The sequence below is a fragment of the Musca autumnalis genome, unplaced genomic scaffold (assembly GCF_047663935.1).
Source record: "Musca autumnalis isolate F117 unplaced genomic scaffold, ASM4766393v1 scaffold_5, whole genome shotgun sequence".
Lineage (NCBI taxonomy): Eukaryota > Metazoa > Arthropoda > Insecta > Diptera > Muscidae > Musca > Musca autumnalis.
In genome coordinates, this window is record NW_027412088.1 from 49,845,456 (window position 1) to 49,870,712 (window position 25,257).

Sequence of the window (25,257 nt, forward strand, 5' to 3'; positions counted from 1 at the left end):
TAATGTTCCCGTTATGAAAAATGATCATTGTTATCGTTGCGTCCGCCATTTTAAAATTTAATTTCTTCACTTCCTTCTTTTGGTATTTTCCATCCATCTGCATCCATTGGTAAGCAATGGTAAGTCATATTTTTTTCAACATTTGTCTGTATAATAATAAAAAAATCTGTGTTGTGTGAAAATAAATTGTTTTACACTAGTTAACCCGAAAGGGCGACGATATGGAAACAATTTTTTTTGGGCATAAACTTAACCTAAAAGTGTGAGTAAAATGGCGTTTAAGCACATTGAATTTCACTCACATTTTTAGGTTAAGTTTATGCCGAAAAAACGTTAGTTTTTCGGGTAAACGATTTTTTAATAATTTCCTTTTTCACAGGAACCTACGAAGGAGGAAACAATCAAGGAGGGCAAAAACCGCCGGTTGCGGCAACGGCGAGCCCGCCAAGCAGCCGAAAGGGCTGCACTGGCACAAACAATTTTTGCCTCCTATAATACGGTGACAGGCCGGTGGAAATTGAAGCGGAACAATTTTAGAGGCAGAGGCGGAAGAGGCAGACGAGGCGGTAGAGGAGCAGAAGGGTCCACCACCAATAACCCCAACACCCCACCAGCAGGGTCCACCATCAGCAACCCTAACGCCCCAGCAGAAAGGGCTGCACTGGCACAAACAACTTTTGCCTCCTATAATACGGTGACAGGCCTCTTCAAATTCCACCGGCCTATGAACAATTTTAGAGGCAGAGGTGGCTTTACAGGCAGAGGCGGAAGAGGTAGACGAGGCGGTAGAGGAGCAGAAGTGTCCACCACCAACAACCCCAACACCCCACCAGCAGGGTCCACCACCAACAACCCCAACACCCCAGCAGAAGGATCTGCCACCAACAACTCGAACCCCCCACCAGCAGGGTCCACCACCAACAACCCTGAAGAGGGAGAAAAATCTAATGATTAATTTTATTACAATAATAAGGAAGTGGGGGTAGTGGGTATCATGCCAAAAACAAAATACCCACTACCCCCACTACTAATTTACATGAATTTAAAGCTATTTTTCTTTTTTTGTGAAACAACGAAGAGTTTTTTGGTTCATAATTAAATGAATTACAAAATAAAAAATTGTGTTTTTAATTTAAGTACGTAACTTTACTTTTTTTAAAGGGGGAAATGGGGCTAGAGCGCCCACAATTATCTTTCATGTTCTAGGAATATTGGGTTTAAACGGCCTCTTGGGTCTCCTGTTCTATTTCCTGTCCGTGTTCATTTTATGGTTTTTGGTTCTAATGAAATCTGGAACACATTGCACTATAGGAAATTTGCCCTGTTTTTGAGGCATAAAATGAATAAAAGCGGAATTAAAGGATTTTTTAACTTTTTAAATTATTTATGTGTAAAAGTGAGATAAAGCAAAGATTTCTACAGATAAATTCGGATATAACGAACTACGGTTATAAGCAACTACGTATATAACGAACAAAGCTATTTCTTCCAATGCCATTTTCATAAGTTTTCTTATAGACAACAAATATATAAATATACCTTATCTATATAAAAGAGCTCAGTGAGCGAGTGACTGATATATCATCGCCCAGACGAAACCGCTGAAGCTAGAAAGTTGAAAGTTTAACTGTGGGTTGCTGTTGCTGTGTTGGGGTGAGATAAGGCCGGGTTTTTGGATATTCGTCCTAGAAGGAATTATGTCCATGTGGCGCTGGGGCTACACAAAATGAATTGTAATGCATATTTTTTGAATTCAATAAAAAAAGGGTACGAAAAGTACAAAAAAGAATTATTGCAAAGTTTATTAATAAATAAATAAATAAATAAATAAATAAATAAATAAATAAATAAATAAATAAATAAATAAATAAATAAATAAATAAATAAATAAATAAATAAATAAATAAATAAATAAATAAATAAATAAATAAATAAATAAATAATAAATAAATAAATAAATAAATAAATAAATAAATAAATAAATAAATAAATAAATAAATAAATAAATAAATAAATACAAAAATAAATAAATAAATAAATAAATAAATAAATAAATAAATAAATAAATAAATAAATAAATAAATAAATAAATAAATAAATAAATAAATAAATAAATAAATAAATAAATAAATAAATAAATAAATAAATAAATAAATAAATAAATAAATAAATAAATAAATAAATAAATAAATAAATAAATAAATAAATAAATAAATAAATAAATAAATAAATAAATAAATAAATAAATAAATAAATAAATAAATAAATAAATAAATAAATAAATAAATAAATAAATAAATAAATAAATAAATAAATAAATAAATAAATAAATAAATAAATAAATAAATAAATAAATAAATAAATAAATAAATAAATAAATAAATAAATAAATAAATAAATAAATAAATAAATAAATAAATAAATAAATAAATAAATAAATAAATAAATAAATAAATAAATAAATAAATAAATAAATAAATAAATAAATAAATAAATAAATAAATAAATAAATAAATAAATAAATAAATAAATAAATAAATAAATAAATAAATAAATAAATAAATAAATAAATAAATAAATAAATAAATAAATAAATAAATAAATAAATAAATAAATAAATAAATAAATAAATAAATAAATAAATAAATAAATAAATAAATAAATAAATAAATAAATAAATAAATAAATAAATAAATAAATAAATAAATAAATAAATAAATAAATAAATAAATAAATAAATAAATAAATAAATAAATAAATAAATAAATAAATAAATAAATAAATAAATAAATAAATAAATAAATAAATAAATAAATAAATAAATAAATAAATAAATAAATAAATAAATAAATAAATAAATAAATAAATAAATAAATAAATAAATAAATAAATAAATAAATAAATAAATAAATAAATAAATAAATAAATAAATAAATAAATAAATAAATAAATAAATAAATAAATAAATAAATAAATAAATAAATAAATAAATAAATAAATAAATAAATAAATAAATAAATAAATAAATAAATAAATAAATAAATAAATAAATAAATAAATAAATAAATAAATAAATAAATAAATAAATAAATAAATAAATAAATAAATAAATAAATAAATAAATAAATAAATAAATAAATAAATAAATAAATAAATAAATAAATAAATAAATAAATAAATAAATAAATAAATAAATAAATAAATAAATAAATAAATAAATAAATAAATAAATAAATAAATAAATAAATAAATAAATAAATAAATAAATAAATAAATAAATAAATAAATAAATAAATAAATAAATAAATAAATAAATAAATAAATAAATAAATAAATAAATAAATAAATAAATAAATAAATAAATAAATAAATAAATAAATAAATAAATAAATAAATAAATAAATAAATAAATAAATAAATAAATAAATAAATAAATAAATAAATAAATAAATAAATAAATAAATAAATAAATAAATAAATAAATAAATAAATAAATAAATAAATAAATAAATAAATAAATAAATAAATAAATAAATAAATAAATAAATAAATAAATAAATAAATAAATAAATAAATAAATAAATAAATAAATAAATAAATAAATAAATAAATATGGTACCCTTTGCATTAGGCAAACGGGATGAGCTAGAATTCTGAAATTTAGAATGAAGGTCACTGATAGAGAGTTAGAACTATGTACTAAAGGGTTTTTGGAAATTCGACCTTTAAGTGTATAAAAAGTACTTAAAGTTACTACATTTTGTACCAGTTGTATATTTTGAACGATTATAGTTAGAATCTTGAAATTTGGTACGGGAATCAAGTTTGGGAAGTGGTGTTATTATAAGGAAATGGTACTTATGTGTACGAGAATTACTAAATGGTACTACATTTGGTAAAATTTCGATTTGGGTAAACGGATAGAGCTGAAAACCTGAGATTTGGAGTTAAGATTACAAATGGAGTGAATGATTGAGGAAGTTTTGGAAATTCGTACTTATGGGTACGAAAAGTGCTAAACGGTACTAAATTTGGTACAAATTGGATTTGGGTGAACGGATAGAGCTGGAATTCTGAAATTTGGAATTAAATTATTTTTGGTGTGTAGGATTAAGGTAGTTTTGGAAATTCGTACTTGTGGGTACGGAAAGTACTAAATGGTACTAAATTTGGTACAATTTGGATTTGGGTTTCGGAAATTCGTACTTATGGGTACGGAAAGTACGAAATGGTACCAACTTTGGTACATTTTGGATTTGGGTGAACAGATAGAGCTGGAATCCGGAAATTTATAATTAATTATAATTAATTTAGATCCTGAAATTTTCTGGAACTGGAATTCTGAAATTTGGAATTAAATTACTTTTGGAGTGTAGGATTGAGGTAGTTTTGGAAATTCTTACAAATGGGTACGAAAAGTACTAAATGGTACTAAATTTGGTAAAAATTGGATTTGGGTGAACTGATAGACCTGGAAACCTGAAATTTGGAATTAAGATTACTGACAGAGTGTAGGTTTAAAGTGGTTTTGAAAATTCGTACTTATGAGTACTAAATTTCGTTCTATTTGGTTTTGGGTGAACTGATAGAGCTGTAATCCTGAAATTTGGAATTAAGATAACTTATGGAGTGTAGAATTGAGGTATTTTTGGAAATTCGTACTTGTGGGTACGGAAAGTACTAAATGGTACTAAATTTGGTACAATTTGGATTTGGGGGAACGAATAGAGCTGGAATCCGGAAATTTATAATTAATTATAATTAATTTAGAAATTGGAAATGGAATTCTAAAATTTGTAATTAAAATTACTGATGGAGTGTAGGTTTGAAGTGGTTTTGAAAATTCGTACTTGTGAGTACGAAAAGTACTAAATAGTACTTAATTTTGTTCTATTTAGATTTGGGTGAACGGATAGAGCTGTAATCCTGAAATTTGAAATTAAGATAACTTATGGAGTGTAGTATTGAGGTAGTTTTGGAAATTCGTACTTATGGGTACGAAAAGTACTAAATAGTACTAAATTTGGTACAATTTATATTTGGGTGAACGGATAGAGCTGGAATCCTGAAATTTCGAATTAAGGTTACTGTTGGGGTGTAGGATTGATTGATTTTGGAAATACTAAATTTATTGAAATTTTTTATGAGGATCACTGTTGAGTTGGATCAGAATGTTTATTATTATTGAAAGTTTTCACATCCTAATATATCTACCAGATATAGATCAGATTCGAATATGGACGATATTTGTCCATTCCTTTGGGTACCTCCCACACAAAATTTCGGATAAATTCATAAAGTCCTGCTCTCGAATCACTTTGATTTTTGTTGAAGCAACTTGCATTCACTGTCTCAATTACGACAGTAAAAACTTTTTGAGGGGCAAGTCCATACTTCTTCAGAAAACAGTCCGGAAGGCGTAAAAACCCCTATGGCACCCTGTGTAGTGGCTGGAGAGCTCGAATCGAATACTGCGTTCGCCCACACTTTGGATATCGTAATATTTCTTTGAATATTAGATACAATTCGAAGGTGTTGCTTATAGGTCCACTCCTTCCGGTACCTCCCACACAAAGTTCGAAAATATTCGCTAAAATGGTATCTCATAAACCTAGCAACCGCTTGGGTCCAAACTTTGGATCTCTAAATATTTTGTCCAATACGGCCCAAATTGTGGGCCCAATCGGTCCAATCCTTGGGGTACCAATGTTCAACATTTTTGTGTGGTTAAGGGTCTGTTCGAGAATCCTTTGGAAATTCTTACCGAAGGTTTTCCTAGTGGCCCTGTTTACAGCGATATTATGTTTTCTTAGGCAAGTATGGTACAAAAGCCCTATCTATAAAACACCACCCCCCCCCAGTGGTGGCACATACATGGGAAGGTGTGACAAAAATACTTCTAAATAATATATCGAACTGAAATTGTTATCAATGGGTCATAGTGGCCTAAAAACACTATAAGTAAAATATTGCAGTCCTAGGTCCAAAAATTTGGGGGGTTGCCATGTAATGAATCATTCTGATTGAAGTATTTTACTGTTACCAACATATTTTTCAAACGAATTTGCTGTAATCCGGTACCAAGAGTTGTTAGTGCATAGTAAACCTCCCTGCGAAAAATTGTCAATATCGATTTATTTAGGCAGATGTCAACCAAATATTCTAAGCGAATAAGTTTTTATAATGAACACGGACTTCAGAACACCGATATGACACCAAGAAATGTCATATCGGTCCACTTTTGACCACAGCCTCCATATAGGATTACCATCCTTTTCTTGGTACTTTTAAAGATATAACCACATTTGTCTGGTTCTCAGTGCGGGGAAGAATCTCCCCTTTTTAGCGTGGTGTCCTAAAAATAAAATAAGTTATTTGTTAAAGTGAATACCCCCCACTTTTTTCTTTCGCGAGTTTTCATTGCACCTCTAAGTTTTCATGACCATAGAAATCGCTGATAGCACAAAAAACATTATATTGAAACTAAATGTAAGAAAGAATAATAAAATTACCTAAAAATATTCCAAAAATAAAAATTCAAGAACTAAAAAAGGGAATTAAACTTTTGGTCACAACTGCCAAAACCGCAAATTTCCGCAAAAAGTCTATACAGTTTTAAAATCTACAGACACTAGGCTTCAGTTTGGTACTAGTGGCCATTCTTGCGAATTTTTGCAAAGTAACTTAAACTTTAAGAAAATCCCTACATCTATATTAAATATTTTCATTTTGACCAATACTCGTATTATAACCAAAATATATGGGGGTTACCCTAAATACATAAGTTTTTTTTTTTTTTTTTTTTTTTTTTTTGAGAAAAAAGTGTTTCAATCCACACAGGCTGAGGGTATATATCTGTCGGCAAAGCCGACTGATACTTTTTTTACTTGTTTTATTTGAGATGTACAGACGATGCACTTAAATGCGTTTCAACACTATTGACCTGTATTAATGAAGACATTCAGAGCAAAGGCGCTAAGCTATTCCAACTTTAATATTTTGAATTTTACCGGTCAAAAGCTTATGCACAGGGGTAGTGGTGTAGGGTATCACATAGTCGGCCCCGACCCGTCTATAGCCTTGTCTCACTTGTTTGAAGTTTGCGGCATTAGTATCCCACCGAAATAGCTGAAATTTTGTATTTAGTCTTCCTTGGATGTACAAAACTTTCCACTTGAAATTTGTCGCTATAGGCCCACGCCTTTATATAGCCCCCATAGAACGATACATCCCGGTTTGGCTGAAATTTGGTGTTTAGTCTTCGTTGAGGTTATAAAACTTTCCACATGAAATTGTCGGTACAGGTACAAGCCTTCATATAGACCCCATAGAACGGTACCTTCCGATTTTCGGTATTTTGAAGTTAGCGGCCTCAATATACCACCGAAATGGCTGAAATTTTGTATTTAGTATTGGTTGAAGGTATTAAACGTTACATCTGAAACTTGTCGGTATAAGTCCACGTATTCATATAGCGCCCATAGAACGGTACCTCCCAGGGACGTACGAAATGGTTTGGTCGAACAAAATTTGTTAAGATGCTGTAACTAGTTATTATATTTTTTTCTCATAAAAATGTTTGTATGTTTGCAGATTTCAAATTAAAGCTTATATTTTCTTAAGTTTCTGAACAGTAAATGTACATCGTTAACAAGTTTTGTAAGAAAATATTTTAAAAAATTGTATTTGTATGATGTTTTTGAGAGAAACTTTCAATGAAATCTGAATTACTTCTTCATGTCATATCATTCCACTATCAAATGCGAATTCCTTAATGAATGTACTCCAAGTTTATGTCATATTCGAACTATACAGAGCTCTCGAGGCTTAAAACTCATCCTGTAACAACAAAAATAACGAGTTTAGTATTGTGGGAATGGAAGTATATGAAAAAATGTCTATTGGATACAATGAATGAAGGGTCGGTCCTTCGTGGACTACATCTTAAAAACCAAATAGAAATTTGTTTTACTGGCATCGCCTAAATTTTGTTATTCTATTTTAGACAAATTTGCTGCTAAACTGTATGAGAAAATAATGAAGACAAATGAATTTTTGTGCGTTACTTGATTTTTTTCCTTATCATCACCGAAGTATAATTGTAGCCTCAGACTTTAAGGTTACGAGATTATATACACTAGGATACGATACAAATATGTAGGTTTCATCAAAATAATGATTTTAGACTCCACATAAATATGTTTGGACAAAATCCTTTTCAGACATGATGGATGTACTTACACCACCGTCCATCCGTCTGTATCTCTGTTTATCTGGCAGGTTGGAACTCATGATAACTCTCGAAAGGATCAACCGATTTGGTCCAAGTTATGGATCTCGTAATGTTTTGTCCAAATTAAATTTAAGTCATATCAGTACCTCCGCCAAGTTCGCAATTTTCACTAAAATGGTCGAAGGGACTAACCGATTCGGTCCAAAATCGAACGTAATATGGACTATCTTGGTCCACTCGCAAAATTACTTCCAAAAGTACATCAAGTTCCAAGAGAATATGTTTGGACAACATCTTCAGGTCACTCATACAAGTCATACATAACCGCAGTTTAAAGACTGTTTGAGGATCCTCTGGACATTTTGTAATCTTGTTTACAGTGATATCCTATTTTTCGTGGACAAGTTCATGCTTCCTAACAAAGCTCTAAATGGGCGCGGTAACTATCGAGAGGAGCGTCTCTCAAAATAAGATCCATTTCTAAAATTATTTAGCATATTATAACCGAATAATTAAGTGGGGTTCAATAAGGATCGATTGTTATTTGTCAAAACTATATAGAACTAAGTCCATCAAAGTGTTTGTCCAAAGTCCATCAAAGTGTTTGTCAAAGTGTCGAGTCCAATTAAAAAAAATATAATGCTTCTTCTGTAACATTATAATAAAAGTAAAAAAAAATTCTGAATCAGACTCTATCTCTTCCGGTAAATAACACTGTGCAGCATTTTTAAGGTATTCTTGTGCAAAAAATTTGAAGTGAGGATTTTTGAAAGTACAGGCCCAAAGTACAAAAGCCCTAGTGCGTTTTGTTGAGTCAGATCCACACGGTGTGCCTTAACCAATTTTAAATGGAAGGTGCTTACACCTGGGAAGTTTTTGCAGATTCTGAAACTAGAATGCCCATGAGAAATCTCAAGAAACAAAAAAAAATCGCCGGAGGGATTTTCAAATAAATCGCGATTTAAGTTCACATTTTTAGGGGTTTTTTAGGTTTTCACTATTTTGCTTGGAAACCGCGAGTTCTATGTAAATGGGCCTAAGAAAAATATTGTAGCTGTGAAAATTCTCCACAAGATTGACTTTTATGATATTTTCGTAGGTTTTACCGTTTTTGAGATATAGAAGTTCAAATTGAGACAATGCACTGACTGTATCCCCTCTTTATAAAACAATATCATGCTCAGTGCGCCTTAACTAACTTTTGATGAAAACCGCTTACACATGGGAAGATTTCGCTGATTCTGAAACAGCAATGTTCATAGATAAGAAAAATAAAAAAATCAGAAAAAATCGCCGGAGGGATTTTTAAATAAATCGCGATCAAAATTCACAAATTTAGGGGGTTTTTAGATTTTCACGATTTTGCGCAAGTCGTATCAAAATGAGTCTAAAGAAAATGTTGTGGCTATGAAAATTCTCTACAAGACTGACCTTTAGGTTTTTTCGTAGGTTTTACCATTTTTGAGATATAGAGGATCAGTTCGAATTTTTAGGTTTTTATCTAAGTCTTCAAGATTTTGCTTGGAAACCGCAAGGCATATCAAAATGGGACTAAATAAAATGTTGAAGCTCTGAAAATTCTCTACAAGATTGGATGATTTATTTTTTCGTAGGTTTTACCATTTTCAAGATATATAAGTTTAATTTGGGAAATTGCAGTAATGAGATTACAGTCAATTTGAACTTCTATATCTCAAAAACAGTAAAACCTACGACAATATTATAAAGATCAATCCTAAGGAGAATTTTCACAGCTAAAAAATGTTTTTTAGGCTAATTTACATAGGACTCGCGGTTTCCAAGCAAAATCGTGAAAACCTAAAGAACCCCTAAAAATGTGAACTTAAATCGCGATTTATTTGAAAATCCCTCCGGCGATTTTTTTTTTGTTTCTTGATATGTCTCATCTATGAACATTCTAGTTTCAGAATCTGCAAAAACTTCCCAGGTGTAAGCACCTTCCATTTAAATTTAGTTAAGGCACACCGTGCCCAGCTTGGATTTTACGGCCCCCTCTAAACATTGCTAATTATCGACTTTTTACAGCAACTCGGGGCTATATCTCTGAAGCCAATGCAAATCTTCTTCTGACCTCTGAAGCAAATTTGTAGATAAGGGTCAGAATAAAATATTTGGACAAATATTGAACTGGAAAAACTACATTTATTACCTCAAATTTTATAATATATCTAAAAATTCCATAATTTGTATAGATTTCGCACCACATCTCCAAAACTGTTAAATTTTTCTTAATGTTTTCATTTGGAAACATATCAACGACAACGGCAGCCGATATTCTTAAAAATTAGGCTAAGATCATCGAAATAGCAAAAATCTTGCTATAGCAAAGACAACGGAAATTCTTTGTGGTTGTAAAATTCTGCGATGAACCATAACGTGGACCTGTATGATTAAAAACTTACCGAACGTGGCCCGATATTGTCTATTTTCAATTCTAAATATCCTACTCTGTAAATATTTAAAATTGTATCCTTAGTCCCAATTTACATTAAACGATTTTTCTTGCGGCAATTTTTCTCGTTCTCTTTTAAAATTGCGTTTATACAGGCAATTCTGTTTCTGCAAGTTTTGTTTTCAAAATAATGAAAATAATGTCAAAAACGAAAAATATAAAAGGAATTGCCTGAAAATTGCCACTTCCATACCCCTTACGTGTCTCTCCTACAAACTGAGACTTGCCGCAAGTAAACTCGCCTAATGTAAATTGGCACTAAATATTATGAATTGTTTCTATTGAATTTATATACTTTGTACCATTAGTTCATATAAAATATAGAATAGAATATAGAATATGTGTGTATGTAGCATAGAAACTAAAAACATATTTTCCTCGAAGTGGCACTTTATATGTTTTTGTGGGACTGTTGTACACATAAATCATGTGCTTAACCGAGAGAGTCATTAAAAAAAACTGCTGACGGAGTCAGAAAAAATATCAATTTTGTACAGTGTTTTGTTTTTGTTAAAATCGAAATTTTGATTTTAACTGTTCAAAATTTTTAAAAATTGATTTTTTTAATTCCTTTTCGATAATGGACAAGATTATTAGGTTCGTAATGATCCCACAAAAATATATGCTGATCGGTTTATTCTTTTTTAAACTACAGTGGGTACCGCAAACTGCTTTAGTAAAAACAGTGCTTTATACGCGGACATTTGAATGTAAAATTTTTCAAAAAAAAAAAAAAAAAAAAAAAAATAGAAGGTAACTTAAGGTTTAATAGATTTGTTTATAAAAAATGCATGAAAATGGCTTTTCTCATGCTTATAAGTGGCCATAACCCCTTAAAATAGCTTTACGCAACGCTACACAACATTTGAATTTTTCATGATTTTTAGTCAAGTTGGGCCCCCCCCGAAATGAAATCCTGCGTACGTCCCTGATCGAAATAATAGTTTTAGACCAGCTATGTGCACCCAGGCAAATGTAACCACTAAATTATGTTTTTGTATGAGTGGCAGTAAAACCCGAACAACAACAACAATGCGTCAATAAACGAAAGCACACGAAGTTGTTTATGCTGTGCGTGTGCTTCTGTTCGTTTTGAGCAGATCTAGCAATGTCCGTCCGTCTGTCTGTCTGTCTGGCTGGCGCGCACGATAACTCTCGAACGGATCAATCGATTCGGTTCAAATTTTGGTTATCGAAATATTTTGTCCAGGTTTGATTTGAGTTCGAATATGGGCCAAATAGGTCCACTCCTTCAGGTACCTCCCCACAAATGTTCAAAAATTGCCGCAAAACTTGTGCGCACGATAACTCTCGATGGGAGTAACCGGATTGAACCAAACTTTGCATATGGTAATACTACCTCTAGGCATACATCAGGTTCGAATATGGATTATGTCGGTGCACTCTTTCAGGTACCTCCCACACAAAATTTGAAATAAGTGCAGTTTAGTGACACCTTACGAATCGTTATAAATTTTTTTGTAACAGGATGCTCGTGCGGCCCCCGTTACGTCATTGTAATTTTTTCGAGGGCAAGTCTATAGATCCCGAGATAATGGCGCATAACCTCAAAAAAAAAAAACGCTGCACTATGTCGCGAGTTAAAATGAACGGTGTCCAAATATAAAAGGAGTTGGCGTTGGCAGATGAATTTTGGTATAAATACTTATAGTTCACTGACAATGTCGAGAGCAAAAAATTGGGTAGGTCGTTCCACGTTTTGGGATAGTCCCCATGCAACGGTACTTCTTAATGTTTCGGTATTTTGAATATTTTAGCTAAACTTATCAACCAAATTGGTTGAATTTTGAGATGCGGGGTTTTCACTTTACAAAAAACTTTTCCGATAAAAATTATGGATATAGGTCCACGTTTTGATATAGACCCCATGTAACGGTACCTCCCGATTTTCAGAATTTTGAACATTTTACATATGTTTCACGCCCAAATACGCCGAAATTTTACATTGAGGGTTCCCAATGGACCAAAAAACTTTTCTGATAAAAATTATGTACATAGGTCCACCTTTTGATATAGCTCCAATAGAACGGTATCGCCCGATTTTCGGCATTTTCAAGGTTTTAGCCACATTAAACAACCAATGTAGCTGATATTGGGTATTTAGTATTCGCCAGGTTTTGCGAAATATTTTTACAGAGAATTGTTGGTGTTGGTTCACGTTTTGATACAACCCCCGTGGAACGGTACCGCCCAATTTTCGGGTTTTTATGGTTTTAGCCACATTATCCACCCAAAATTACAGAAATTTGGTGTTCAGTCTTCATATATTTTTGTGAGTTTATTGAATACATCAAAATGTTGTCTTCAAATAAGAGAATTTTCCTTAAAATTTTTTTGACCGATTAATGGCCAATAAACGGCACATTTTTTGTTAAAAATCGAAATTTTGACTTTGTATTCTTTTCCTTGACGGTGTATTCTTTTGCGGGGACAAGTCCATACTTTTTGAGATAATGGACCCGGAGCTCCAAAAAATCTGCCGGCACTAACTAAACTTGGTTGTGCCTAACATAACACTCGCGTACAAATATGGAACATACATCGTACCACACAAAATTTGGACCATGTAAAGTTTAAGGTTTTTTTATACCCTCAGCATTTATGCTTAAGTGGGTATATACACTTTCATACGGGCAAGATGTGGCTCATCGAAATAATGGTTTTAGACCCCAGGTATGTTTGGACGAAATGTGTTTTAGACAATTTGGAGTCGATTTAGCAATGTCCGTCCGTCTGTCTGTCTGGATGGAGCGCACGATAACTCTCGAACGGATGAGCTGATTTGGCCCAAAGTTTGGCTTTCGTAATATTTTGTCCAAGCTTAGTATAAGTTCGAAGATGGGTTATATCGGTCCACTCCTTCAGGTATCTCCCCCACAAAAGTTCGAAAACGTTCGGAAAATTTGTGCGCACGATAACTCTTGAAGGGTGTAACCGATTTGATCCATACTTTCCACATCGTGAAATTTCTACCAAACTTAGATGAGGTTTCAATATGGACTCAATTTCGGAAAAGTTCAGTTTAGGACCTGCTCTCGAATCGTTTTGATTTTTGTTGCAACAACTTGTATTCACGTCCCCTCATACTACGGTACAAAAATTTCATCGGGGGCAAGTCCATACTTCCTGAGAAAATAGCCTGAAAGGTGCAAAAAAATCCCTATGACACCGAGCGCACGATAACTCTCGAACGGATCTGCCGATTCGATCCAAAATTTGGCCTTCATAATATTTTGCGTAAACTTAATTTAGGTTCCAAGATAAGCCATATCGGTTCACTCCTTCAGGTACCTCCCCCTAAAAGTTCAAAACTGTTTGGAAAAATTGTTCGGACGATAACCCTTGAAGGGACTGACCGAATTGGTCTATACTTTACAAATCCTAATATATCTACCAGATATAGATCAGGTTTCAATATCGACTATATTTGCCCATTCCTTCGGGTACCATCCACACAAAATTTCGGATAAGTTCACTTTAAGACCTGATCTTTACTAACATTGATTTCTATTGAAGCAATTTGCAATCACTGTCTCAATTACAACGGTAAAAGTGTTTTCAGTGGCAAGTCCATACTTCCTGGGAAAGCAGCTCGAAAGTTGTAAAAATCCCCTATATGGTACCAAAGTGTAGTAGCTGGAAAGCACAATAACTCTCGAACTGATAAACCGATTTGGTCCAAACTTTGGCCTTCGTCATATTTTGTGCAAACTTAGTTTAACTCCTCTCCTTTGGATACTTGTGTCCAAGCGCCGTTTAGGGTCTGTTCGGATATCCTTTGGAAATTTATACCGATGATGTTCATTATGGTTCTGTTTACAGCCATATTATCCGTGGACAAATCCATCGCCGTCCATCGAAAAGATATGACTGCCAAAATAAGATCCACATCCGTAATGCACTATGTCGGTCCATTCCCTCCTCCATAAAACTTTTGAACTTTAAACCTAATCCACATTTTTTTCGGCAAGTTCAAATGTCCTATAAGTGCCAAAAAATTCTGAAACGACCCTAAATACATTCAATCTGTCCGTGGATGAAAGTTCTAATTAACATAGGCTAAGCCCAGGATTTATCTTGGTCCCTCTTTCATCTCAAGTGGACACTGACCTCCCCGTGGTGTCACCTGGGGAACTGCCTTTAACACCCGTTAAAGGTAGTAAGCTAAGATGTGCCGCGCGTTCACCTATAAGAACGTTAAAAACTTGGGTTTGGGCGTCGGGTTAGTAACCCTCCCCTAGAAAAAACAGCCTACTATGAAAAAACGAAAGAAAAGAAAAACAAACCCCTCTAAAGTTGAGGAACCCCGCAAACGTTTTAAGGACCATGATCTGTGAATCTGCACCTGGAATGTTCGCACCCTTTATAGAGAAGGTGCAGTCTTCGCATGGGCAGACGTACTTGAAAAGTACGTCACAACGCACTGTATTATAGCTGCCATGACGTAAAGCATGAGTTTGATTGCGGATTCGTAGTTAGTCGGAGGCTAAAACATCTGGTATCAAGCTTCACCCCAGTGAATGAAACCCTTGCTGCAATTCGAATAAAAGCCAAATTCTTCAACATCAGCTTTATTTGCGCTAATGCTCCCACTGAAGAAAAGGACGAACAGACCAAAGATATATTTTACGAGCGCTTAGAAGAAACATATGACCGTTGCCCTGCCCATGACATTAAAATCATTCTAGGCGATTTTAATGCCAAAATTGGAAAGGAGAATATCTTTGGCCCAACAGTTGGGAAATTCAGGCTCCACAGTGAAACATCTGACAATGGTATGAGGCTGATAGGCTTTGCAGCTGCAAAAAACATGGTAGTTAGCAGTACCAGATTTAATCATCTCGATATTCATAAGGGCACCTGGCTGTCTTCAGATCAGAAAACAAGAAATCAAATTGATCACGTTGTGATAGATGGAAGACATTCATCGAGCGTGTTGGATGTACGATCGTTCCGAGGCGCAAACATTGATTCTGACCACTACCTTGTTGCAGCAAAGGTACGCACCCGCTTAAACGTAGCAAACAAAGTACGAACAGACACAACACGAAAGTTAGACATCGGTAAGCTGTAATCACAACAGATAGCCACAGCATATTCCACTCAACTAGCCCAATTGCTTAATCAAAGCACTCCTCATCCCGATAACATATCAGCGCAATGGCAAATCATTGCCCACTCAATGCAAACAGCCGCAAAATCCATACTTGGATACCAGAGACCTCCACCAAGGAATCCATGGTATGATCAGGAGTGTCGTGCTGCCACCGAAGAGAAAAATGCGGCATATAGGGCTACTTTACAATCCGTAGCAACGCGTAGCGCACGATAGAGATACAGGGAGAAAAGGAGAGAGGAGAAACGTCTTTTCCGCAGGAAAAAGAGAGAGATGGAAAAGCGGGAGTGTGAAAAAAATCGAGATGGACAGGAGCCAGAATGAAGTCCGAAAATTCTACCAAAGAGTCAAGCATCAAACTGATGGCTTTGGTACAGGCACATCCTCCTGTAGAGACCAGCAAGGTAATTGTACTCAGGATATGGAACATTTTTCAAAACTGTTGGTATCCAATAGCAGCGAAGACGACGAAGATACCACAGTCCCAATCCCAGAAGCTGGTATTGAATGTATACCGCCCGGCCAAGATGAAGTAAAAACAGCAATCAGCTGGCTGAAGAATAATAAAGCAGCAGGAGCCGATGGCTTACCAGCCGAGCTGTTCAAAACCGGAGGCACCTGGCTGTCTCCAGATCAAAGAACAAGTAATCAAATTGATAATGTTGTGATAGATGGAAGACATTCAACGAGCGTGTTGGATGTACGATCGTTCCGAGGCGCAAACATTGATTCGGACCACTACCTTGTTGCAGCAAAGGTACGTACCCGTCTAAACGTTGCAAATAAAGCACGAACAGACACAACGCGGAAGTTGGACATCGATTGGCTGCAATTACAACAGATAGCCACAGCATATTCCACTCTACTAGCCCAATTGCTTAATGAGAGCACTCCTTGTCCCGATAACATAACAACACAATGGCAAAATATTGCCCACTCCATGCAAGCAGCCGCAAAATCCATACTTGGATAACAGAGACCTCCACAAAGGAATTCATGGTATGGCCTGGAGTGTCGTGCTGCTACCGAAGAGAAAAATGCGGCATATAGAGCTACTTTACAATCAGTTGCAACGCGTAGCGCACGAGAGAGATATCGGGAGAAAAGGAGAGAAGAGAAAGTCTTTTCCGCAAGAAAAAGAGAGAAATAAAAAAGCGGGAGTGTGAAAAATACGAGATGTACAGGAGCCAGAATGAAGTAAGAAAATTATAGCAAAGAGTGAAACATCAAACAGGTGCCTTTGGTACAGGCACGTCCTCCTGTAGAGACCAGCAAGGTAATCTGGTAACAGATACAGATAGCGTGCTCAGGATATGGAAGGAACATTTCTCCAATCTGCTGGTATCCAATAGTAGCGAAGACAGATCCAATCCCAGAAGATGGTATAGAATGTATACCGCCCGGCCAAGATGAAGTAAAAACAGCAATCAGCTGGCTGAAGAATAATAAGGCAGCAGGAGCCGATGGCTTACCAGCCGAGCTGTTCAAAACCGGAGGCGACACGCTGATAAGGTGTATTCATCAGCTAGTTAGCACCATCTGGCAGGAAAAACGAGTACCCGACGATTGGGATCTGAGTATCCTGTGCCCCGTCCACAAGAAGGGATATATGACTGTATGCTCTAACTATAGGGGCATAAGTCTACTCCCTATTGCCTACAAGATCGTGTCAGGGATATTGTGCGAACGACTAAAGCCTATGGTCAACGAGATAATTGGACCATACCAATGCGGCTTTAGACCTGGCATGTCCACCATTGACCAGATATTTACCCTGCGGCAAATCATGGAGAAGACCCAAGATATGCAGATCGACACCAACCACCTTTTTGTCGATTATAAAGCAGCCTTCGACAGCCCGCTGCGTTCAAAGGTATTCCAAGCCATGTCTGAATTTGGTATCCCCGCAAAGCTCATCCGGCTTTGTAAGATGACTTTAACTGATACTAGGTCCTCAGTTAAAATAGGAAAGAACCTCTCCGAAGAGTTTGGTACCAAAAGAGGTTTTAGACAAGGAGACAGTCTTTCGTGTGATATCTTTAACATACTGCTGGAAAAGGTTATACGAGAGGCAAACGTCGAAAGAAGTGGCACAATCTACACCAATAGTCACATGTTACTTGCTTATGCTGATGATATAGACATCATTGATCGATCAGTAAAAGAAGTAATTGATAGCTTTATGAAGGTCGAAGGAGAATCTGCTAAAGTGGGTCTAGCGGTAAACGGTGAGAAGACCAAGTTGATGCTGTCGACGCGCAATGCGTCCATTGAGCTCGGACCAACTGTGGAAGTTGGTTCCTATAATTTTGAGGTAGTAAAAGACTTCGTCTACCTCGGCACCTCCGTAAACACAACAAACGACATCAGTTGTGAAATAAAAAGAAGAATTGTATTGGCTAACAGATGCTTCTTTGGTTTAAGTAAGCAGTTTAAAAACAAAGCCACATCTCGTCAAACAAAAATAACGCTCTACAAAACACTGATACTACCCGTGCTGATGTATGGCTCCGAAGCCTGGGTACTTGCGCAAGCAGACATGGCAGTGCTTGGTGTGTTTGAGAGAAAAATTCTTCGAAAGATCTACGGCGTAGACGGTGAATATCGACGTCGCATGAACCACGAGCTGTACCTGCTATACAAGGACATCAATATAGTTAAACGTATCGAGATGCAGCGATTGCGTTGGCTAGGCCATATCATAAGAATGAGCGATGATGAACCAGCTAAAAAGACGTATAAACACGGACCACTTGGCGGTGCACGCAGAATTGGCAGGCCAAGGAATAGATGGCGCAAACAAGTGGATGATGAGATGACAAGGTGCGGTATTCCAGAGTGCGAAGCAACAAATAGAGAGAATTGGAGATCTTTTCTTAGTTCGGCCTATGGAACAAATGTTCTGTAAGTAAGTAAGCAAGTTAGGTTATAAAACTTTCCACCTTAAATTTTTCGAAATTAGGAGTCCACCGAAGTCCCACACATTCACGTTTCACGTTTTGATCCCTAGCCACAAGGCTGAGGGTAAAAAAGTATGTCAAATTTCAAACACCGTGTGGATAGCCCAAAACCATATCAACTCATTGGTGCTTATCTTTCCTCTTATTATAGTTAAGATTATATATAAGTATGTATATGCACTTTGCATTTCGATTTGCCATAATCATTGACAGCTTTTTTGGATGAGAAAAACAAACAAAAAACAACGAAATCAATTGCAAATAAAATACACCAAAAATACAAATTTCAGTCTTCATAAATACAACACGCCGTTAATAGGAAAACAAAAACAGTAATGGAGAATTTTGAAATTCCTAAAACAGTTAATCCCGATATTGCAATTGAGCGAAAAAATGCCAGTTTTAATTCGGAGGAAATGTCAATTTGGCTTTATGGTTCGAAGGAGAAATTGGAGCGGAAAAGAATGATTGGTAAGTTGTGAAAAGTCATGCAAGGGAATAACAAAAAAAAGTAAAAAAGTGTCAGTCGACTTTCACCTACGGACAGATCGAATGTCTTTAAGGTCTCTTCTGAATTTGGTGACCCTTTTTGGACATTTGAACTTGCCGACAAATGTGGATTAGGAATTAACTGCACTAAGACACAAATGTTGAACTTTTGTGGGGGAGGTACCCTTAGGGAGGACCGATATGGGCCATTTTAGAAATTAAACTAAATTTTGACAAAATATTAGGAGAACCAAAGTTTGGACCAAATTGGTTGCCCCATTCAAGTGACATCGTCCTAGCATTTTAGTGACATTTTTTAAATATTGAGGAGAAGTACCGGAAGTTGTGGGCCGGTATTGCCCTATGAAACTAAGTTTGGATAAAATATGACGAAGACCAAATGTTGGACCAAAGCGGTTGAACAGTTCGAGAGTTTTCGTGCTCTCCGACCGTTACATATGGTGACATAGGGGTTTTTTACACCTTTCGGACTGTTTTCCCAAGAAATATGGACTCGCCCCTGAAAAAACGTTTACCTTCTAATGGAGGTAGCGAATGCAAATCGCTTCAACACAAATCAAAGTGATTCGAGAGCAGGTCTTAAAGTGAACTTATCCGAAATTTTGTGTGGGAGGTACCAGAAGGAGTAGACAAATATCGTCCATATTCTAACCTGCTCTATATCTGGTAGATATATTAGGATGAACAAAGTATGGATTACATCAGTCACTCCCTTCAAGAGTTATCGTGCGCACAATTTTTCCGAACATTTTTGAACTTTTGTGGGGGAGGTACCTGAAGGAGTGGACCGGTATGGCTTATCTTCGAACTTAAACTATGTTTGGACAAAATATTACTAAGGTCAAATGTTGGACCGAATCGGCAGAACCGTTCTAGAGTTATCTTGCGCTCCAACCACCTAACATTGCGTCATAGGGTTTTTTTTGCAATGCTATTTTCTCTGGAAGTATGGACTTGCCCCTGATGAAACTTATACCGTCGTATGGGGGGCATTGAATACAAGTTGCTAAAGCAAAAATCAAAGCGATTCGAGAGATGGCCCTAAACTGAACTTTTCCGAAATTTTGTGTGGAAGGTATCCGTAGGAGTGGACGGATAGAGTCCATATTGAAACCTTATTTTAGTTAGTATGGACCCAATCGGTTACTCCCTTCAAGAGTTATCGTGCGCACAAATTTTCCGAACATTTTCGAACTTTTGTGGGGGAGGTACCGGAAGGAGTGGACCGAACTTAAACTAAGTTTGGGCAAAATATTAACAAAGCCAAATTTTGAACCGAATCGGTTCATCCGTGGCAGACAGACAGACGGACGGACATTGCTAGATCGACTCCAAATTGTCTGAAACACATTTCGTCCAAACATACTTGAGGTCTAAAACCATTATTTCGATGAGGCACATTTTGCCCATATGAAAGTGTATATACCCTCGTTAGCATAAATGCTGAGGGTATAAAAAAACCTTAAACTTTACATGTTCCAAATTTTGTGTGGGAGATACCCTAAGGAGTGGTACGATGTACGTTACATATTTGGACGTAATCCAAGTATGTACGTGAGTATTATGTTAGGCACAACCAAGTTTAGTTAGTTCCGGCAGATTTTTTGGAGCTCCAGATCCATTATTTCAAAAAGTATGGACTTGTCCCCGAAAAAGAATACACCGTCAAGGAAAAGAATACAAAGTCAAAATTTCGATTTTTAACAAAAAATGTGCCGTCAAAAAAATTCAAAAATTTCAAAACGTGGACATATGTCCATAATTTTTATCGGAAAAGTTTTTTGTAAAGTGAAAACCCCGCATCTCAAAATTCAACCAATTTGGTTGATAAGTTTAGCTAAAATATTCAAAATACCGAAACATTAAGAAGTATCGTTGCATGGGGACTATCCCCAAACGTGGACCGACCTACCCAATTTTTTGCTCTCGACATTGTCAGTGAACTATAAGTATTTACACCAAAATTCATCTGCCAACGCAATCTCCTTTTATATTTGGACACCGTTCATTTGAACTCGCGACATAGTGCAGCGTTTTTTTGAGGTTATGCGCCATTATCTCGGGAACTATGGACTTGCACTCAAAAGAAATTACAATGACGTAACGGGGGCCGCACGAACATACTGTTACAAAAAATGTCATAACGATTCGTGAGGTGTCACTAAACTGCACTTATTTCAAATTTTGTGTGGGAGGTACCTGAAGGAATGGACCGATATAATCCATATTCTACCCTGATGTATGTTTAGAGGTAGTATTACCATATGCAAAGTTTGGTTCAATTCGGTTATTCCCTTCGAGAGTTATCGTGCGCACAAGTTTTGAACATTGGTGGGGGAGGTACCTGAAGGAGTGGACCGATATGACCCATCTTCGAACTTAAATCAAATCTGGACAAAATATTTCGATACCCAAAATTTGAACCGAATCGATTGATTCGTTCGAGAGTTATCGTGCGCACAAGCCAGCCAGACAGACGGACAGACGGACGGACATTGCTAGATCTACTCAAAATTGTCTGAAACGGATATCGTACAAACGTACTTGGGGTCTAAAACCATTATTTCGATGAGGCACATTTTTGGTCGTCTCAAAGTGTATATACCCTCTTTAGCCTAAAGGCTGAGGGTATAAAAATGTTCAAAAGATGCTACTTTGCTCCATGTACGATGTTTTAATACAAAACCGACCTTCACCAGACGACCACAGCTGCTGTTTTCCCAATGATACGAGTTTTGCTCCAATTTCATTACCTAAATGTTATTTGTTTACAGAAAAAGAGGCCTGCGAAATTGTGGGCGATCGCTTGGATGTTGAATTTGCCTCGTATGAAGATGTGGCCACAATGTCGGTACAGCAAGCAATTGCTGCCAACAAGAAATTGCGAACTTTACAGGAACGTTACAATCCTGGTGGTTCAGATATTTATCCGTAAGTTAAACACAATTTCCCATACGACATAACATCTAAAAGTAACTCTCTTCCAACATAGTGCCCTAATGGGAAATGAAGCCATAAACGCCTTAATACCCAGCGGCAGTCCTCTCACTGTACACATTCTGATGTTTACACGTGCCCTCAAGGAACAAGGCACCGATGAACAATATGAGAAATTTGGTCGCAGAGCTGATAATAATGAAATTATTGGTACCTTTGCCCAAACGGAATTGGGCCATGGCACCTATCTGCGTGGCTTGGAGGCACGTGCCGATTATGATCGCAAGACCGAGGAATTTATTTTGAACACCCCAACATTGACATCGTATAAATGGTGGCCTGGAGGATGTAAGTTGAACTAAAGAGAACTTTTACACGAACACAAACACGTAATTATTGAGTTGGCGGCCCCTGGTCAAAGATTCCTCCGAGTCAATCCGGTCGCCGTGTTTGTGTTCGTGTTTAAACATAACTATTAGTTCCCTTGAATATTCAATATCTTATATAATTTCAGTGGGTCACGTCTGTAACTATTGCATTTTTGTTGCCCAAACATATATTGACAGCGAAGCCAAGGGTATGGGCATGTTTGTGGTCCAAATACGTGATGAACAGACTCATGTACCTTTGCCGGGGGTACATGTGGGCGAAATTGGCAAGAAAATGGGTTTAAATGGTGTTAACAACGGGTTCTTGGGTTTGAAGAATTATCGCGTGCCACGCATGAATATGTTGATGCGACATCAACAAGTTATGGCGGATGGTAGCTTTGTTAAGAGTCCCGTTTCACAAGTCTCATATTTCCCCATGGTATTTGTGCGTTGTATGGTGGCGCGTAAAAATTCCAATTATTTGGCCCAGGCTGCAACCATTGTTACACGTTATTCGGTCATTAGACGTCAGAGTCCCATTGAGGAAGAGTAAGTGTAGGGGCCTCGGTATAAGAAGCATAACATTCTTGCTTAAGTCATTTCTAATAAAAGAATAAATAATAGTCTAGCCAACTTCGAACAACATTGTCATTTGCCTTTAAAATAACTTAAGCCAGAAAGTCATCCCCTTAGGTGCCGAGCGAGTCCTCAGAAATTTGTTTGAAATTATCATATAAATATCGCTCTGTTCGTTCTTCATTTTAGCCAACCTGAACCCAAAATCCTCGAACATTTCACACAACAAATGAAAGTCATTCCAGAAATTGTCACCGCTGTGGTATATCGCCTTGCTGCCCAAAACTTGCAAAATATGTACAATGAAACAGCTGAGGCTGTTTATCGCAAAGACTTTTCACGTCTACCCGAATTGCATGCCCTTGCCTGCATTCTGAAAGTTGCCACCTCATATGATTCCACCTATGGCATTGAACGTCTGCGTCAGGGTTGTGGTGGTCATGGCTACTTGACTGCCGGTAATTTGGGTAATCTATTCGCATGGGCTGCTCCGGCTTGTACCTATGAGGGTGAAAATTCTGTGCTATATTTACAAGTGGGAAAAATTCTCATGAAAACATGGTCACAAGTCTTGGCTGGTAAACCACTGATGCCCACAATGGCTTACATTACGGAATGCTCAAAGATGTCGAAATTCCCCCAGTGGAATGGATCATGGCAATGTTTGCTGCAGGCCATACAATATGCTTGTGTGGGGTAGGTCAAACAAACCCGGGAATTTCTAAACGAACAAATTATTTACATACCCCATTTTCTCTTTATAGATCCATTCGTGTAGCCTTCCAAAGTTACAGTGCCCGCTTGAAGTCTGGCCAAAGCCAAACTGTTGCTGTCAGCAGTACCGGTTTAGAACTTTCCAAGGCAGCTGAATTGCATGGTCGTGTCTATGTTGCTGGCAATTTCTATAATCAAGTGTTACATGGTGCTGACAAGGCTCAACGTTCTCTGCAATTCCAAAAGGTCTTGGAAAATATGCTGGAGTTACATTTGATTCAGACATTCTTCCGCCATTTGGGTGATATTTTGAGGGTAAGCTAAAGACGTTATTAGAATTTTGTATTCCAATTCAAAATCTATATTTTCTCTTTTCAGTTTATTCCCCTTCCCGAGAACGAAATATCCGCACTGCGGACGCGCCTTGAAGTTGTGTTGAAAAAATTACGTCCCGACGCTGTGGCCCTAACTGATGGTTTTGATTATTCTGATACGGTGTTAAGTTCAGCGTTAGGTTGCTATGACGGCAATGTCTATGAACGTTTGTTCGATGCTGCCCTCAAACACCCCTTGAATAAGAAACCTGTACCTGATTTTTTTGCAGCCCATTTGAAACCTTTTATGCAAGAAAATGCTGCTAAGGCTAAACAATCGAAGTTGTAAATATCTGTGTCTGTAATATTTTAACGTTTTTTTAACTAAATAAATGTAACCACACTTCATCCCTGCTTCATTTTTATACCCCCCACCATAAATATGAAGGGTATAATTAAATTTGTCATTCAGTTTGTAACACATCGAAATATTCATAGGAGTATATATATTCTGGGGGTGCCACCGTGGTGCAATGGTATGCACACCCGCCTTGCACACATAAGGTCGTGGGTTCGATTCCCCGGCCAGGCAACATCAAAACACTTTTCAACGGTGGCAAAATACCCCTCAGTAATGTTGGCGACATTTCCTGAGTATTTCAGCCATGTAAAACTTCTCTACAAAAGTGGTGTCTTAGACACGCCGTTCGGACTCGGCGATAAACTGTAGGTCCCATATCATTGAGCTAATATGAATCGGGGTGCACTCATTGATATGAGAGAAGTCTCCCTTGTCCCTATGGGATGTTGTGGAACAATTATTATTATTATATTATATATATTCTGGATCTGGGTAAAATTCTAAGCCGATATAACCTTGTCCATCTGTTGAAATCAATATATAATAATAATTGTTCCACAATTCTTCCCATACGGGACAAGGGAGAATTCTCTCATATCAATGAGTGCACCCCGATTCATATTAGCTCAATGACATGGGACCTACCGTTTATCGCGCGTCTTAAGACACCA

At 35.9% G+C, this 25,257-nt stretch overlaps 1 protein-coding gene across 1 annotated transcript in view; it reads left to right on the top strand.

Annotated features, from left to right (window-relative positions):
• Window positions 1-24,633, top strand: part of LOC141404609 (acyl-coenzyme A oxidase 1-like) — a 48,742-nt gene extending 24,109 nt beyond the window's left edge. Inside the window, exons 1-7 of the mRNA XM_073988076.1 lie at window positions 19,111-19,274; window positions 22,088-22,244; window positions 22,306-22,598; window positions 22,765-23,170; window positions 23,387-23,893; window positions 23,962-24,226; window positions 24,290-24,633. Coding sequence (XP_073844177.1) covers window positions 19,139-19,274; window positions 22,088-22,244; window positions 22,306-22,598; window positions 22,765-23,170; window positions 23,387-23,893; window positions 23,962-24,226; window positions 24,290-24,574 — 2,049 coding nt within the window. The 5' untranslated portion in view covers window positions 19,111-19,138 and the 3' untranslated portion in view covers window positions 24,575-24,633. Of the gene's footprint in view, window positions 19,275-22,087; window positions 22,245-22,305; window positions 22,599-22,764; window positions 23,171-23,386; window positions 23,894-23,961; window positions 24,227-24,289 lie in introns of the transcript that reaches the window.
• The last annotated feature ends 624 nt before the right edge of the window (window positions 24,634-25,257 follow it).